The sequence below is a fragment of the Neopelma chrysocephalum genome, unplaced genomic scaffold (genome assembly GCF_003984885.1).
Source record: "Neopelma chrysocephalum unplaced genomic scaffold, ASM398488v2 Primary Assembly neopelma1_24, whole genome shotgun sequence".
In the NCBI taxonomy this organism is placed as follows: Eukaryota; Metazoa; Chordata; class Aves; order Passeriformes; family Pipridae; genus Neopelma; species Neopelma chrysocephalum.
Window position 1 is genome coordinate 15,686,217 of NW_020897693.1, and position 17,894 is coordinate 15,704,110.

Below are 17,894 nucleotides of genomic sequence, written 5' to 3' on the forward strand. Positions count from 1 at the left end.
CCCAGCAAAGGCCAGGCAGCATCAATATGTGCAAGTCTGACAGAACCTGTGGTAGTTGGTAAGATGCAAAAAGAATTTCCCTCAGGGGAATTTAACGAACTAGCAACCCCAGAAAGCAGACTCCCACTGTATGGCAAAGCATGTAAATTTGTTGGTTTTGTCCCTTGGTTATGTGGCTGCTCCCTGTGTTGTACAGTAGTTTTCAGAACTGTAGGCAGGAAAAGCAATTGTATTTTTGTATTTGTTTTTAACAGCTCTGGTGAACAGTCTGGGGTCAGGGGCTAAAGGTAGAGTCACTGCTCGCTGGAGAGCTCTGGGCAGGCTGGAGACCAGATAGAGCTGCTGTGCTGCTGCCTCCTTTGCTGTAGCACTGTGACCATGGCCCAAGAACCTTGGATGGAGTAGAGAGGAGCCTGTGCTTGTGAGCCCACAGCCCCTCTAGCATCCCTGCCTCCTGGCTGTTATTTAATGCTCAAACGACTGTCACAAATGCCTGGGAAAAGGGCTGGCGTGTGAAATAATGTTTGAAATCTATTTTAAAAAACTGTAAATGTACTTTTTATTAGATAGTGGAGCTAATTTATCCTGTATTCCCTACTGTAATGCTTTTTTATATGGAAAGGAATTTTTTTTTTGGTAATATAAACCAGAACACAAGCCTGAAGCACTCTGTGCATGGTTTTTTGTGTGCATTTCTAAAAAAAAAAAAAAAACAAAACAAAAAAACCCAAAACAAAATAAAAGATATTGTGACAGTGAAGTGAAACAGCTTTAATTTTCACTATTTGCTTGGTGTTCAGTACAGTCACTTTCTTACCATAGAAGAAATAAACTCAAGTACAGCAGCTAAAATGAGGTATAAATTGAAGTGTCCCATTCTCCCCTGAACCACCCCTCCACCCCCACCCCCCCATGTAAAAACCCTTGATCAGAAGGGAGAGGCCAGATTAGGACAGACAGAGCCTCTCCTTTGTCACCAGCTCCAGTTTGCCAGATACCAGTTAGGCATAAATATGGTGATGTAGGGAGTTATGTGAATGATGAGCTTTCTTCACCCTCCAAAGTGAGGGTTCTGCGAATGCAAGGGTTTGGGTTCATCCCTGGCAGAGAAAGGGGGTCAGCCTTAAGTCCTGGCCTGTGCCTGCTTGGGCACAACCCTCTGGGGAACAGACTACTAGCCCTGCACAGCACTGTACAAATACAGGTACTTCACTGCAGTCTCCCTTGGGAATGACAACAGTCCAAGGCCTCTGTCACAGTATAAACAGATAAGGAAACTGAGGCCTGTGGAGACAGTTTTTTTCTCAGATCAGTTGCAGAGCCTGAGGTGATGCCTCAGGCTTTTGATCCCAAATTATGTGCTCAACTGCCACGTTCAGCTATGGTGCCAGCACTTCTGTCATTAGGGACACTATTCTGGACAAAATTTTTCGGCATCCTCCTTCCTTTTCCCTCATTCGTAAAACAGTGAAGACAACCAAGTTCAGTGGGTTTCTGGCAGTGCTGCAGATGCTCTGCCTGGGCTTCGTCCTCAAGCCACCCTGAGAAACACCCTCTTAGACCTCCCCTGCTACCCATTCACCACCTTCAATGGGCCTGGTCATGTTTCTCCTGCTGCACCTTGCTGACAAGAAGGGACATGCCAAGGACCATAACTCAGTTGTAGAAGAGATGTAGAGCCCCACTCCATTTCCATGATTTCTACATGGTCTGTTGATAGCAAGATGGAGCAAGAAGCATCAAAATAAAACAACTTCTTCCATCTCTCCACTTTAAGGACTAGATACCAAGTAGTATGAAATCTTTTAAGTGGCCACTCTCCCAGTTAACTGGCAAACCTAGAAGTGGCTGATTATTTCAGATTTTGCAGAGGCAGTTACTAAGCAGGGGACCAGAGGAATCTGATCTCACCTAATTTAAAGCTACTCTGGAAAGCTGTAACTGCTTCCCCCACCCTCCCACACCTGATTTAACCATCAAGAAGTCTTTGGAGAACTGCTCTCACATAACGCACTAACTCATTTCTCTCACTTACGGGGTGATATTTTAAGGTACACTAATCAAACCAGAGTCATAACTAAGTTCATAGGACCTGTGGCCAACACAGATGGGAGGCAGCATTAAGAAGAGCCTCCATTTCCTTCTTCTGCGAGATTACTTTTGCTGTGGTTTTACTTGTCTGTCCCAGAAACATAATTTCTCCCCCTCCCCCCAAACCAACCATCAATCTGTGTATACATTCATGTGACGCCCCAAAACACAAAGAATCAAGCTTCACGTACCTATACCAACAACTACAGCCAAAGTGCCACACTGAGGCCACTGCAGCTGCCCATGCAGGTGACGCACAGGGTGAGAGCAACAGCCACAGCTTGCCATGCTCCAGCTTCTGCACATAGCACCACTTGGTCTAATTTCTGATACTCTCTGGGCTGTATTTGATCATTACCTGCCTCACAGGTAAAGGTTTCCCTCTGAGAGCCCAATTCTTCCACTTGAACAGGAACACTCCTCTTAATTAAAAGTTTTAGTTGCTCAGTATAATTTTTTGACATGCTGAAAGCAGCTTGACAAGTGTGTGTTCTTGGGAGGCTCCAGAATTTAGCCTGCTGTTGGATGTTGCCTCTCCACTTGATCTACTTCTTAGGTAAGAAACTAAGTTATAGTTGTGATGTTTCCAATATTCTTACCTGTCAGGCATTTTGCATGGCCAGTAAGTACAATGCACACAGTGTCCCAAGCTTATGTAGCTGCTTCTAAATGCCAAAAGCACTAACACGACATACAATTAACTACCCACTACCTTCTTCTAACTCTACTAAGATATAAAATAGCAATAGCCATAGATCCCAGTCTCACCAGTGGCTTGAGGGTTGTTGTTCACACAAGCAGTTCTGTTTGCATCGGCATCTTTCTACTGGGATTTTGGAACATCAGCTCTATTACAGGGCATGCTCTGATCCAGTCAACAGTAGTGCATGAGTAAGAAGTCCATATCCTGTACACAGACCTTCTGGCTTTAGTCCCACAGAGAATAAACTGCCACCTCTAATTGTGGACAAGCATAATCCACAAGGAAAGCGCTAAGAAGTAGGGTAGCCAATGCTGTTAAAGCCCAGGAGGTGTCAAAGAAACTTCCCGGTGAGCACTAAAGTACTAAAATCCGGCCTTGACAGAACCAGAAAAGGCAATGATGCCTTCATATGCTCCACTCCTTGCTATTCTTCATCCCAGTTAAATATCTTAATGCTACAAACTTTGGTTCTCTCTTCTCCAAGTCAGAAGAGACGTGATACCTGCATATCAGCAGAGTTGGAAGACCATCTCCCACAGCCATCTCTAGAGGTTGCTCCCTGACCCAAGCATCTGGACTGATGCTCGCTCTGCTCTTACTAGTGCTAGCCTCAACGGCATTCCAGCCCCTGCTTAACTAAAACATTAGATGCGACCTCAGACCCACCTCTGCTACTACCATCAGTAAAGCTGCAACTGTAGGAACTGTTTCAGGGTGAAGGGGATAGGACCCCAGCCTACGAACTTCATGAAACACAAACAAGGGGATGTCTTTGTGCTCAATGGGCTATTTCCAATAGCTTCCTTCACTTCTCCCATCTTGTAGTTCAAGCTGCTCCACTATTCCCAGTGTTGTCCCTTTAGTGGGAACACGTAAGGGTTCTCCCTCTTCTTTTGGTGTATCTCCTGCCAAGCTCTGCACAGCACCTGGTGCAAAACTATGAACTACACAAAAATGCACCCGTGGCAGAGAAGAGCTGTTTGTAAAGCACTGATCTTGACCCCATCCAGCCCCCAGCTACCTAGACAGTCAGTACTTGCTAAAAGGGGAACGGGCTGTACACATGGGCATACACTCCATCAGGCAGGTGCAAGGCTTACCAAGTAGAGTAGCTGAGTCCTTCATTGGTTGTCTTACTGCCCTGTCTCCTCAGGGATTTGGTTTCAATATGCTGGCTTTATTTTGTGCTTTGTTCCATCGGGTTCAGAGCCTGTGATCCAATTGGTCAGTTCCTCCCAGAAAACTGGCCTTTTTTTCCCTGAGCCTGCCAGGCCTACACACTTCCCTGAGCCTTCCTCCTGCTGCTCCTCACCTCCTGCAGAGAGGCTGGGGGGATCCCACCTGCTGCTGCTCCCCCCCATTTCAGCTGGCAGTGCCACCAGCACCAGGTTGCACACTGATTCATGCCGGTAAAGAAGGAAACTACTTTAGAACCAAAAGGGACTAATTAAAAACTAAAATTAAAAAAAAAAAAGGTATAATTATAATGCAAAATTACCGACACAAACTCCCCCCTCCCACCCTTCCCATAACAAAAAAGCCCAGGAATTAGACTTTCTTGGGACGACGTCCAACTTGGTAATAATAATAAATGCTGATGATAATGAAGAGGGCTCGGCTGACCAGGAGGAGCACAGCACCCGTGGCTATCCGGCTACTCTCAGCAAGGGAGACAGTGGTAACTGGAGAAGAAGGAAAGAGACAAGGCAGAGGTTGGTGATACAAAACCACAAATGAACAAATAGCACAAAGTTGTTTTCTGCTGCCCTCTAACGCAGTGTCTTGGCAAGAGCTGCTGAGCCTTGCAAGCGCGGGAGCCTTCAGCACAGGCTCACTTGCATGCACAGTGAATTCACTTGCTTGATTTTACAGCCTTGCAGCCAGTCACAAATCCCAGAGCTCTCACTTACAGAAACCCTCCTTTAAAGGCAGCCCCACATTCAGGCAGCCACAGCCTGAAATGGTCACTCGAGCAGATGCAAGTTTCCATCATGCTCAGATGTTAAATGTGGGAGCCCCATCTTCCTGAGTTTGCTTTGTGGCTTGAACACTTCAGTGCTGATAAACATTTCTCAACTTTAGGAGCATCTAGAAAACGTGCACAGTCTACATACTCTGCCTCAATTGAACGTGTCTCTTTTTTGGCTACCAACACATAGCCCATATCTAAATCAGCATCACAGTTCATGAGTTACCAATACACACATATAAGAACCCCCTTCTTTGTTAAATAGAGATAAGCTCCCTAGAAACAAGCTAAACTCTTATTCTCTGTTTTGGTATGACTGAACATCCCCCTTTTTAGTGTAGGTTGCTACAGTCTTTTCTTGTCAGACCCTGCATGTAGGCAGCCCGCTCCACCAAAGATGAGTGCTGGCTGTGAAGGCCAGGACGTTTTCAGGAAGAAAACAAAATGAATTGTCAGAGGGCAATGTTTCACCCTTCAGTGAGCAGCCCAGAGCAGAGGCTGCTCCATGTCGGAAGAAAAAGGAGAGCAGCTGGCTGGGAAGATGCTCCAATACCGCTCACACCGCTGCCCTGCCCACCGCTGACCCCCGCTCCCCGCCCGGCGGGCACGCAGCCTTCGCGTCCTCCTCCTCCCGCGGGCACTCACCCAGGAACTGCACGGCGAAGTAGCATGCCTCGGCCAGCAGGCTCCAGCGGATGATGGCCTTCTCGGCGGTGTACAGGGCGTTCCACAGGATGAGCGCGATGCCTGCGAGGGACAGCGTAGCGCGCTGCCCGAGGGCCGGGGCGGCAGCGGGAAGGGGCACCGCACCAGCCCTCCCACTGCCCGGCGCACACGCCCCGCCCGCCGCCGCCGCGCTTCTCGACAGCCCCGCGCGGTGCCGCTGCAGGACGACGGTCCGTTTTCCTTCCCAAACCATATCTCCAAGCTCACCTCACCTTCTTGTCCCTTTGCCTCCTGGCTTCCCCTGGGATGCTGACGCCTGCCCCATCTCCCCTCCCACTCCCACGGGTGCATCTTGCCCCAGCCACAGCCCAACACCCCTCACCTGGCCCAGCTGCAGGCTCCTTTTGCTGAGGTACTTGGGGTGCTTTCCTAGGTATTCAGAGAATGCACAGACCTTTTTCTCCTACGTGCAGCAAGCCTGACTCTGTGCTAGGAAAAAGCAGCAGTAGCCAAGCTTTTCAAAATACACCTCAACAATTTTTTTGCTAACAGCAGATATTGTGCTCTCCAGCTGCAGCTCGCTAGCTGGCTGGGGATGGACTTTGTCCCCTCCTGCCCTTTTGGCCTCCTCTCCCCTTACTCTACGGCAGCCATGTGCCCCAGTACAGTGGCACAGCACTCACTGAGGAGGGCTCCTCCATAGAGCCGGATGGGAGTCTTGCTGCTCACCGATTCCTCCTCGAAGATGGCATTAAAGAGCTGGTCCGGGAAAGCAAGGGCCTGGCAGAGGCAAGAGAGAGACTCAGCAGCCTGCACTGACCAGGGCCACCAAAATGTGTCCTCTTAAGTAGCAGCGCTCCAACATCACACCTTCCTGGGACTGGAGCCACTGGCCAGGAAACTGGAAATTAAGGAGGTGCAAGAAATATCATTGTGTTAGCTATGGGCTGCACGGCTGGTTTCTGTGGCCTAGGCTGCCATGCCATGTGTGGTTTATGACCCTGACTATGAAAACAAACTCTGGTGATGGGAACGAACTGCCAAGGACACTGCTAGCAAAGTCCATTACTGAGACAGTGAGGGCAAAGGCCTCACAGGGGAAAACAGTAGCTGCTAAAGGCAGAGGAAGAAGACAAATGCCAGGGGTCAAAGATCCATGCTGGGGCACCCTTTGGCAGTCAGGAGCTGGCAGTACCCAGGACCACATCCCTCACTCACCATGATGGCGACCCCAGAAAACATGACGGCGGAAGCCAGCTGCCAGACCCTGTATGAGAGGGAAGACAGAGGACTCAGCGTGAGCTCAGAGGTGATCCCATAACTCATACTTCACAAAGCATTTCTGTCTTCCTGCCCCTTCATCAGCCTTCATCCTTTCCCCTTGCACAACTGAGACAGCCTGAAGCCTCCCATGGTAGGACTCAGCTTTCCACATCCCCACTAGCTCCAGCCTCAGCATGCACACGAGCTTTGCTGGTGAGACAGAGCCAAACTCCCCCTCACCCAAGCAAAGGAAGGAAGTAACCCTGCCAAGAGGATGGTACAGAGCAGGGTCCCCACAGGACACACCTGTCACATAGGAGACCAGGAACTCCTCCAGCCCCACATAGTCCTTGTAGTTCCCAGCACATGCTGTGAGACAAGAACTTGCAGGCCTCAGGCTGATTTATGGGGGAAGAAGGCAGAATGGGTCTGATCCTACAGCCTCCAAGAAGCTCCTGCAGGGAGCAGTGATGCTGGTGTAGCAGCAGAGCAGGTGTCAGAAGCCAGTTATGCTGTGACAAAGGGCCCTCAGATGACCCAGCTTCAAAGTGATCCAATATCTTACCTGAGCCCCAGTGGTTCCCGAACAGCAAATTTGATTTCATTTCCCAGTACTTGGCTAATCTGAAATTCAAACGAAAGGCACAAAGTCACTAAGCAGATCCTTCCCCAGTCTTTAGGCAGTATTTGCAGCCCAAAACCACATACCCAACTCCCTGTGGGAGTTTATCTCTAAGAGGGCTGGAAGGAGGAGGAGGACAAGGGATTCATCTGTGATCCCTTGGTCCCAATACCTGCCAAAGGTTACCCTGATTTCCAGCAGGAGCTGCAGCCTCTACTGCTTCCTTACTGCGATCAGTCACCTGCAGCATGGGGCTGGGGCAGGGTCAACATTAACTCTTGTCACCTCTTACCTATGTAAGAAGGGAACTGACTACTCGCACACACCACCTGCGTGTCACATCCTGATGGAGCACAGGCTCCAGCAGAGCCCTTAGGGTGTCACAGCATCTGTCCTGTTCTCATGTCCACACTGCCCAGAGCAATGCCTGGCTGTGACTACCCCAAACCATGAGGATGGGCAAGCCATGTGGGTGGGAAGACTACATACACCAGCACCAGGGAAAGGCACTGGGGGACCTTTCGGTTGCAGAGAGCTCTGTGCTGCTCCCCACTCACAGGCAGGAACCAGGCAATCCCCTGCCAGCAAGTTCTCTACAGAGCACTGAGGACAGGACTCCCATGGGGCACACCCTTGTCCTCCAGCTCTGGTGTATCAGTTAAACAGGTTGTTTGTTTGCAATTCAGGCCTCTTTTGAGAGGCACTGCTTAAACTGCTGCTCCAGTGTCCAGGCCACCGGCTGGTGGACATTGGTGGTGCCATGGTCTTATAGCACCAGCTCCAAGTTAGCTCATAGGTGTCTCAGCAATACAATGTCAGGAATGAATTAAGGAAGCTTGAGGGCAGAGCTCACCCTATTATCACAAAAAGCAATGTTAGGCAGCTCCTGTTCACCCAGCAGGCTGCACAGCCCATCACTGCTCAAAGGCACCATTACTTGTGCCACCACAGCCTTCACCTTTCCCTTTAGAGGAGCCTTATGGAGCTGGGAGCCTGTTTTTGCCAAAGTGGATGCAGAAACTAGATGCTAAAAAAGCTCCACACCACCTTACTTTGCCCAGCAGAAGGTCTCTTTTCCATCATTACTGCAGGCTTCCCTCTCCTCTGGCCTCACCTTTGAGCGATGGACCTCGCCGTCGTCATCCTCCCCGCCGACCCCCAGGATCTTGCGTGTCTTCAGCCTGCTCACCAGGTCTGTCTGGCTGTGCTTCTTCATCAGCGGCGGGGGCTGCTTCGCCGCCATGGTGGTGGCCTTCCACCACCAAGTCCTGGCTGCGAGGTGGCACAAGGAGGGTGCAGGAAGTGGCTCTGCCGTCACATGAAATTTCACGAGGTTTGAAAGAAAAAAGACCACCACCGCCACAAAATCTTTCTGTTAGGCTGGCAGATGGCTCCTCATTGTAATGGGGCAGAGAGCCCTGGGAACAAGGCCCAGCCCCACCTACAGATAGCTCATCTCAGGCTGATCCTGCCATCACTGGAATCTGCCATGGGGGGAAAGAAAAAAATCAGAAAAGCATGGCTTTAGTGTGGGAATTTAGTTATAAATGCTTTTGACCTACAAACGATAATCTGGTCTATCCCAGCATGAGGCAATGCCCAACAGTACCTCTTTGCTGTTTCCCAGATTAGGAGAATTAAATGCTTCTCAGACTAGGGGAATTAAAGTCATTCAGCAATGCTTTGCCTTTTGTCCTTTCCCATGCAATACATCACATCCTTCAGCTGCCATTTCAGGCCCAAACCCAAACAAGTCTCAGGTATTTGTGTCCCACCTGCCTCAGATGTTGCAGTCCCCATGTTATGCCTGAAAACATCAGCCCCTGAACAGCAAAAAGCTAGAGGCACGACTTCCCTTGAAGATATGTTGCTTTCTGGGAAACAGAAGATGATGGCAACTAGAAACTACAAACATTGCCTGGGATAAGTAAAGACAAAGGCAACTGACAGAAACTGTGATGGAAAAGATAACTTCTGCCTTGGTATGGTGGTATAAAGGTAGAGGTGTTGAGTTCCATGAAATCACTCTGTATCATCCCACAATCATAAAACTCTGGGAACCCTCAGTTTGGAAAGCCTTTTCTTCTAATTTGCCTTCATTTCATCTTGGTGCAGCTGAAAATAAACCCCTTTTTCCATTTGCTACTTCACCCTCCCAGAGACCTACAGACAAATGCTCCCAGGCACCAGCTAATCCAGCCCAAGCAAGCATCAGGCTCAAGCACCAGCAGCCCTGTGCCCCAGCCGAGCCTTCCCACAGCTGCCTCAGGAGAAGACAATTTATTCTTAAGTATTTCATGAGTCTTCAGGGAGTAATGAAATGAGGTGGCAGTTATTTTGGCATTGTGCATGTCAATGTTGTCCCACTGCCTTGCAAGGGATTTCCCTCTCCAAGGAAAACCCTTTTCTGTGGTGGTTCAGACAAGAAAGGCCAGTCATGTCTGCAAGTGCCCAACATAACTCTTTCTGTAAGGCAAAGTTAAGAGATCTCGCTAGGACTCCCATGATTTAATTAGACCCTTTTGGCAGACCAAGAGGCAAAATGCTTTTCAGTGAGCCAGTTCAGCTACTCAGTGCTTCTTTTGGATTGTAGGGGAGGTTTGTTTGGATGTGTTTTCTTGCTCTGATTCCACTGAATAACTAAGCCCAGGCTCCTGGAAAGGCAGCACAGAGCCAGGTGCAGCAGTCAGGGTCTAGAAATATTTCAGAAGTAGGACAATGGAAAACAACCGCTCAGGAGGAAGGCAGAAGCTGTACATTCATGCCTACCCTCGAGCACAAGGCAGGAAGCTCAAATGGCAGCTGACAGTAGAAAAGTTTGAAAGATTTATCATGTCTAGAATTTGCTGACCCAAACTGTCACAATAAATTGTTTGTACTCAAATCTAGATAATCTGCACATAAAATCCACCCCAAAGCCAGAGTGATACATCAAAAAGAAAAGCTTCACCCTTTTAATTTCCTTTACTACAGTTTTTGCAGTTCTTCCTGCTCCTGTCTGACCCAGACTCACAAGGCTGGATGTTGAGCAGTTTCCCACCAGAACCGCTGAAACCAGAAAAGACATGTTGCTGTTGTAGTTCTAGTCCAGTGTTTTCTGATCAAAGCTATCCATTCCAATCCTGAAGCAACACACCTCTGGTGAATGCTCCTCTCTCTCACTCTGAGCCTCAGGACCACTCTGAGGCCATCCCACAGCCCTCATATAGCCCAAAGCAGCTTCTGGAACATGGGGAAGACAGTCCCAAATGAAGGGCTGACACATGATGCCCCAGGTATGCCAGGCTGTCAGGAGGACTCTCACACCCCTGTAAAAGTGCAGGTACCTATTTGACCACTCTCCCTCCCCTGCGTGCTTTGGTGTGGAGCAAACCCAAGTCCTTCCATGAAGACTTGATAGCTGAGGGAAAAATCTGCAGAGGGCCTGAGCAGCAGCATCCTACTGGCTCTCCTCAGGGATAAGAGACTTTGAGGCTTGCTGATCTTTATAGGACTTGGGGTGCTGAGTATGCTGGCCATGCCAGCCTGGCACTTCTTGGTTTCTTGCATCTTGGCTTCTTGCCAGGGAAAGCCTGCTGCCCACATCTCATGCTCTGGCCTCGTGGTCAAAAATGGCAGTGAAAGGGAAGGTGGAATGGGGGGAAAAAAAGAAAACAAAGCAAAGGGAGAAGACAAAGAAGGGGGGGAGAAAGGGGGGGAGAAAGGGGGGGAGAAAGGGGGGGAGAAAGGGGGGGAGAAAGGGGGGGAGAAAGGGGGGGAGAAAGGGGGGGAGAAAGGGGGGGAGAAAGGGGGGGAGAAAGGGGGGGAGAAAGGGGGGGAGAAAGGGGGGGAGAAAGGGGGGGAGAAAGGGGGGGAGAAAGGGGGGGAGAAAGGGGGGGAGAAAGGGGGGGAGAAAGATAAAAAGGAATAGAGAATTTCTCCTGAGGGCAAGAAGCAAAGGAACGTGGTAGGGGTTGAAGGGGGGACTCCATGACTCACCAAGGAAGACTGAACAGCTCTGTGATTACAGAGGCAGTTTTGCAATTGACCCAAGGCCAAAGATCAAAATTTGCCTTCATCAATTGTTTTGACAGTTGCTTTCAGGGCAGGAGTTGGTGGAAATTTATCCCCATCATCATTAGCACTGCTCTCCCATTAAGAGTTTCCACTAATTTGTGGTAAACCACTGGCTAAGAGCTGGGACAACACAGGCCAGATACAAATGCCAATAAAACAATCACTGAAGGCCATTCTGGTACATAAAACCACACCCCTACAGCACTAAGCACAGCTATGGCATGGCCCTGCAGCCAGTCCCACATCTCTAACCCCCTCGTCCAGAGACAGAGCCAGCCTAACAAATACTGCATATTAATGGATAATGAGCTAATGAATGCATCAGTGCTAATTCAGTGACATTCAGATAGAAGATGCTGAGGATTTGAAAACATTATACTTACATTAATGTATCCTGACACACTGACAATTTAGAGGATGGTTTCTATTAGCCTGTGAGTTTTCAAAGGTAAACCTCCACCTCCTCCTTCTCCTGCAATTCTCGCCTCCTTAATCCTTTTTCCAAGCATCCCAGGGGCTGCGCAGATCAATCACCATAAACAGGCAATTCCTACTCCCTGGCACAGCTCTCTTGTGTTGGACAGTGCCCGTGTGCAGCTGAAAGAGGGGTTTTTCCTCTTAAATCCCTTTTCTTCGCAGGCTCCTTTCAATCTCTGCTCCCTTGCTCAGCTGTTCAGCATACTGCACTCAATTTTGATAGCTACTGCTTAGTGGTGCAAAGAAACCTCACTGGTCCCATGCTAATGATAGCTCAATCTCTCCCCACCTCCACAGCTCTTCCCCCAACATCTCTGCTTCCCTCCCAGTGTCTGGAGAGGAGAGCTCTGCAGTGTGGGAGAGGGGAGACTCAACTCAACTGCACACGCAATGGTGCTGCAGCAGCCGGAGCTGTGTGCCCGTCACAGCGGGTGCACGGCACTGAGCGAGGGGAACCAGACCCCATTCCTGCAGGCACCTGAAGCTGATTGCCTACAGCCTTAGCAAGCCAAGGCCAAGCTGCAGATGGGTTGTATCCTTCCTGCCTGGGAGGACATGGCTCCCCAGGGCCCTGAAGACAGGGATGCTGCCTACTGCTAAGCTGGATGTTGTTTCAGTGGCACTGCCATCCAAGGTGCAGCCTTTTACCTGACAAAGAAGTGCTGCTTGATTTAAAGAGGTGATATTACAGAACCTCTTGCTCCAGGGGTTTGAGGGCGCTTCCAATCTGCAAGCAGATGAAGAGACAACGAACCAGAGTCAAGCCAGGACAATGAGTGAAAGGTTTACACATTTAAGCTGGACACAGTTTGTTCAGCTCTACCATGTTCAGGCCAGGGAAAGGACTCTTGCTGTCCTGTTTTAGATTTCCCAAGTCAATACGCCTGAGACAACATCTTGAGCCCACTTTGATTTGTTATGCCTCGGAATGAACCAAGAAGGTGCAGTGGATGTTATGTCCTTTGTAACAGCTTAGCAGGGCACTTGCCATGCCTAAGTATCTTCCACGGGCCACAGGTTGAAAACCAAGAGTAAGTATAAAGCACTGTCAGTGTCCCTTTACAATACTGGAGTACCCCTGGGAGCACCCTGGCAGAGCCCAGGGGAGTTCTCCAGCACTGCAGCAGCACAAGGGGGTGTGCACATGAGAGGGGCACCCACCATGGCATCTGTGCTGTACCTGGCCCTCACAGACAGGCTGACGTCCAGAGCATTTCTCTTGCAAGGGCCCAGCAGCTGTAGTGGACTTGTCCAGCTCTTCTGGTGTTTCTCCACGTTGTGGCGTTTCCGTCTGTTTTCTGGTGAGGACAGTACCAGGTTCACAGCAGCTGCTCTGGACCCCATACCTACGCAGCCACAGAGCCAGTGAGAAAGCCTGGGCTCACACACATGAGCAGGGCAAAGAGAAGAGGCAGTGGGAACAAGTAGATTAAGGACAGGATGCACACACCTACCAAGTACCTCGTCTCTTGCAAACATTAGGCTGTTGCCTAATTAAATAGAATCCAAGACTCTTTTTTTCCCCCCCTACATGTGCAGGTTCAGTCTGCTCACTGTATACATGCATAAAATCTCTTGGTAAACAACCTTGGACACTTCAGGACTCTGAAATCCTGAGGGATGAGGCAAATCCCCTGTGTCTAACCCAACATTACACCTGAGAACCACAACACATCTTTGTGCATCCTATCCAAATGGCCTAACAAAAGTTTCCCCAGGAAGCCCTTGGTGGAGCAGACCCTGAGCCAGAACTTCCCATATCCCATGTAACTACCAAGTTACAGCTATATTCATGCTGTATTGCTGCAACTGCACATCCCAAACCCATGGTGATTGTACCAGCTCCCTGCCTAGATTTCTGTCAAGCGTGGAGATTTAGATGATTAGGACCTCTCTGCCACCAGCCAGCTGGGAATGAAACTTGATCAAGCCAAAAATAACCTGATGCTCAGGCAGTAAAAACAATTAGCACTCAGTCATCACAGCAGCAGAATGCAGCTGCTGCTCCTGCCCAGTCTGGCACAGTCTGTACACCTAAGCAACAGGGATACTTCAGATTTGTCACCTGTAACAAGCCAGGCACACAGGACTCTATTCCCACATAAACACCAGACCTTTCAGCACAGACAGCTCTTTGCAAAACCAGCAGGAAACATCTCTTGCCAGAGGCTCATCTCCAACTCTGCCACAGCCCTGCTATTTCTTTAAGCAACTCTAACAGGAACAGAGACACTGTCCTCCTTAGGGAATACCTACAAAGCTAGGCAGTAGATCTCACGCTGAAAATGCAAAGCAAGATCCTTAGGTCAAAGGACATCTTCACTGGGTGCCTCCAGATCACCTCCCACAGACAAAACTCAAACCACCTGACACGCGCAAGAGCCTCAGGCACATCTACAGCTCGCCCTTCAGGCTGGACATGCCCCATGGCCAGATGCCCTCCAAAGCTGTTTGTGAGTGATGCTGAGCTGCCCACAGCCACAGAGCCACCAATCGCAAGGCAGCAGCACCCAGTGCCTCCAGCAGCTCCGGCAATCCCAAAACGCAATGGATACAGCCAGCATCACCCCTCAGCAGGGAACAATGAGGTCTCTGCAGCCTGCTGGGGAGGAAAGAGTTAACTCATGTTGCCTCCTCTGTTATCACTGCATGCAGAAAGGGACATGCAAAGTCTGCTCAGCCCTTTCCACAGAATGTTTCCTCCAATCCCTTTAGGCTTGCATCTCCCAAGCAAGCTCAGCACCTCACCCTCCTCCACACTGCTCTTCTGCAGCCCCTGGGTGTGGCAACTCATGCCCCCAAGCTCCCTGTGGCTGTAAAAGCATCCTGTCCCAAGAATCACCACGATCAGGGCCAAGCCATAGTGAGAGGTATGGCCCAGCTCCAGAATTTTATTGCCCACAGGTTTCAAATTTCCTTCAGCAGGGACCACAGGAAAGTTTCTTTCCGTGTCACAGGATGTGTTGTATAGCAATCAAAACCCGTAAAGTGCTCAGTTTCCCCAAAACATGATAAAAAAGCTCTGTTGCTCTACTAGTTTCTCAAACAGGAGCTATAATTAAACACAGCAACCACGCTCCCGCCGCCCTGCCAACCACCACCTGCAGCAACGCACCAACCCCTCTATGCGAGCCCTGGCAGCACCTCAGGGGAGAAATGGTTGTTTGCCTCTCGCAGCAGCTGGTGGGGCAGCCTGCAACATGCTGAACGTGCTCAGTAAGGTGCCCTGCACAGCTACGGTGACGGGCACAGCAAGCAGAACACCGCAGAGGTGCCCAGCTGGACACCTGGTCCCACCGTAGCCCTGCTGCACTGGCTCAGTGGGCTCCCAGCACATGGGACAAACAGACTTCACCTTTCATTCACCATGTGCATGCACACACCCCACAACAAGTGCAAGCCCAGCCTCGCTACCCTGCCTTCTCAAGTAGCCCATCCCTCACTGCTGAGGCGTGTTTTGGCTGCAAATACAAAGGAGGAAAGGCACAATCAGCAAGGTACAATGAGCTGCCTCAGTGGATGCCATCTGTATTATTTACATAAAAGTCTACCTCCTCCATCATCCTCCTCCCTCTCAGCCCAGCCAACCACAGCAATCCATCAACCCAAAGCTGTCCTTGATCTTCTCAAAGGCTCTGGCAGCCGCCTCCCAGCCTCAGCCCACAGCCTGCACCCAGCCCCTTGCTGTCTCAACAGATGGCCACAACCAAGCAGTTAAGGTTCCCAGGGAACTGAGAGGATGGAGAGACAGAGGCAAGCAGGACATACTAGGATCAGGTGCTGTTTTTCTTTAAGGGCATTAAAAGAGGAGAATTTCTCTTTGATTCCCAGCTGCCTTAGACAGGTGTTTGCGAGAGACAGTCCCAGAAGCTTAGCAGGCCATCTGTCCTACAGATGATTTCTACAGAGAAACATTAGAAGCAAAAACCCATATGCACACACAGAAAAACACACAATTCCCCCCCCCCAAAGAAAACCCAAACCACCAAGTAAATTAACCCTTGATACTGAAAAAGAGCAGCTTAAAAAGCTAGGAAAGCCCTTCAACCAAACAGGACAATGAAGGTCGGTTTTACAGAAAATCTGATGCATCTCCTCATTTCATCTCCTCTGCCTCACACCTGAGCCATGACACAGGCTCAGACGAGTTGTATGAAAAGTAACCCTGGGACCACAGAGAAGCCCATATACATGTTCCTCACTTACAACACTGCCGAACAGTGACATGGGACTTCTTGCATCTCTTCTCCCGACACCCTCAAACCTCTCCAGATTTTCTTCCCACTGTGCACCTAAGGACCTGACAAGAGCCTTTCATAAAAGCTCCAGGAAGCCAATGCTCTTTACTTCCAACAATTCCTTTCACCTCTGTCCCTTTCCAGAACTCAAAAGAAAATTGTAAAAAACTGCAGTTTGGGAGATTAAGTCCCCTGAGCCACACACAAGACAATAGCCCTCTGTATACTGTCATTGAAATGGTGATTTCAAAGCCATTCTTGACAGATTCCCTCCCCAAAGATGACGATCTACACCTCCAGCAACATAAGTTCTCTATCTGCAGACCTGGAACTTACCCAGCACAATGCCACTACTGTGATTTATACACTACCAATATGTCTACAACCATGAAATGGAAGATTAAATGAGGCTGTGCCACTCCAGCACCCCAAAAGCAGATTCCCAAGCTGTTTCATGGGCAAACTTGCAGCCCCAGCCTGAGACCAACTCCTACAGGACACACCAGCAGCAGCAGATTTTTTCTTCCATTTGTGTAAAAAACAAAGGGTTTCTCATCTCCATAGTCTGTCATGATATGACCAGATGTGCAGTCTAGGCACACACACAGTGGGGAGAAAAAAGGGCAGACGAATAAATTTGCATTAAGCAGGGAGACTGCCTTTTGGTCTAGCCAGGATATTTCCTGAGTTCCAGGCACATAAACACTCATAGGACTCACATCTCTCACTGTGCAAGCAATAAAGTTTGCTACTATGACACAGAAGCCCTGTAAATCAGGCCTGATACAAAATGGCCCAAGTGACTATTAGCCAACAGCTGAGTTGTCAACAACCCTATGTTATGGAGTATTTCCCATAGTACATGATTACATCCACATCCTGTAAGAGCATGTTAATTACATAAATACATTTCATTTATAAATAATAACAAGTTGTAGATTAGCAAATTAAGCACATATAAATATAAAAATAAAAGACACAGGTTGATTTGTGTGGACTTACTTTGGGACTCGCTGCACGGTGAGGATCTCTTGACTGGTTAGTAAAGAGAATTCAGACCACCAGACCAGCCAAATATGCTGGCATTCACCTATATTTTGGTCTCAGGGGGAGAGAAGCAGCTTGTCCCAGACTTCTTGCTGGAGATATCAGTGAGAGCTTTGACTCCTGCTTCTGGGTTAACCATTTACTGCCCTAGAGACTGATATCACCTGTCATCTCTGAGCCCTGGACTACCACCCTACACACCACTTGGACCCATCACTGCAGCTCAGGAACACATTCTCATATCCTCCCTAAACAATTCACCAATATTAAGCCCTGTTCATTCACACACAACTACAACTCCAGGTGTATCACTGCCTCATGGCTCCTTAGACACAAATTAAGCCCAGACATGCAGACAGGGTCGGCAAGTTGCTTAGCAAAAACATGATAGAGAAGTCCTCTCAACAAAACACATACTTAACTACTTGGTAGCCATCCCAAAGTGGCAAAAAGCTCCCTCTGACACCTTAGCAGTTTCTATAGCAACAGGTTGCTGCTAAAAATGTTAGATGCAAAATTCCTCATGTTGGGCAAACAGGAGCTAGGAGGATAGATTTAAAAGAAAACTTCTAAATAGCTGCTGCCAGAGCTAGCACAGGGTCTGCTAATTCAAAAGGTGGTGGTGAAACAACTTAGAAGAAACTCCTAGCTCAACTCCCACTAGTTGGGCAGTGCATGGTGCACAGGGCCATGTCTGTGGAGCACTGTCTCGCAGCATCCCCCAGACCTACAGCATCCCCCAGACCTACAGCATCCCCCAGA

The 17,894-nt window shown here is 49.2% G+C and overlaps 1 protein-coding gene across 3 annotated transcripts in view; it reads right to left on the reverse strand.

Moving 5' to 3' along the window:
* Positions 1 to 745: 745 nt before the first annotated feature.
* Positions 746 to 17,894, reverse strand: part of TP53I11 (tumor protein p53 inducible protein 11) — a 25,616-nt gene continuing 8,467 nt past the window's right edge. For 2 of the 3 annotated variants that reach the window (XM_027704548.1, XM_027704540.1), the window contains exons 2-7: positions 8,429 to 8,798; positions 7,258 to 7,316; positions 6,648 to 6,696; positions 6,113 to 6,209; positions 5,409 to 5,510; positions 746 to 4,476 (exon numbers count right to left, since the gene is read on the reverse strand). In XM_027704548.1, coding sequence (XP_027560349.1) covers positions 4,343 to 4,476; positions 5,409 to 5,510; positions 6,113 to 6,209; positions 6,648 to 6,696; positions 7,258 to 7,316; positions 8,429 to 8,557 — 570 coding nt within the window. In that variant the 5' untranslated portion in view covers positions 8,558 to 8,798 and the 3' untranslated portion in view covers positions 746 to 4,342. Of the gene's footprint in view, positions 4,477 to 5,408; positions 5,511 to 6,112; positions 6,210 to 6,647; positions 6,697 to 7,257; positions 7,317 to 8,428; positions 8,799 to 11,753; positions 12,385 to 17,894 lie in introns of those variants that run through there. The other variant, XM_027704533.1, reaches the window with a different exon arrangement.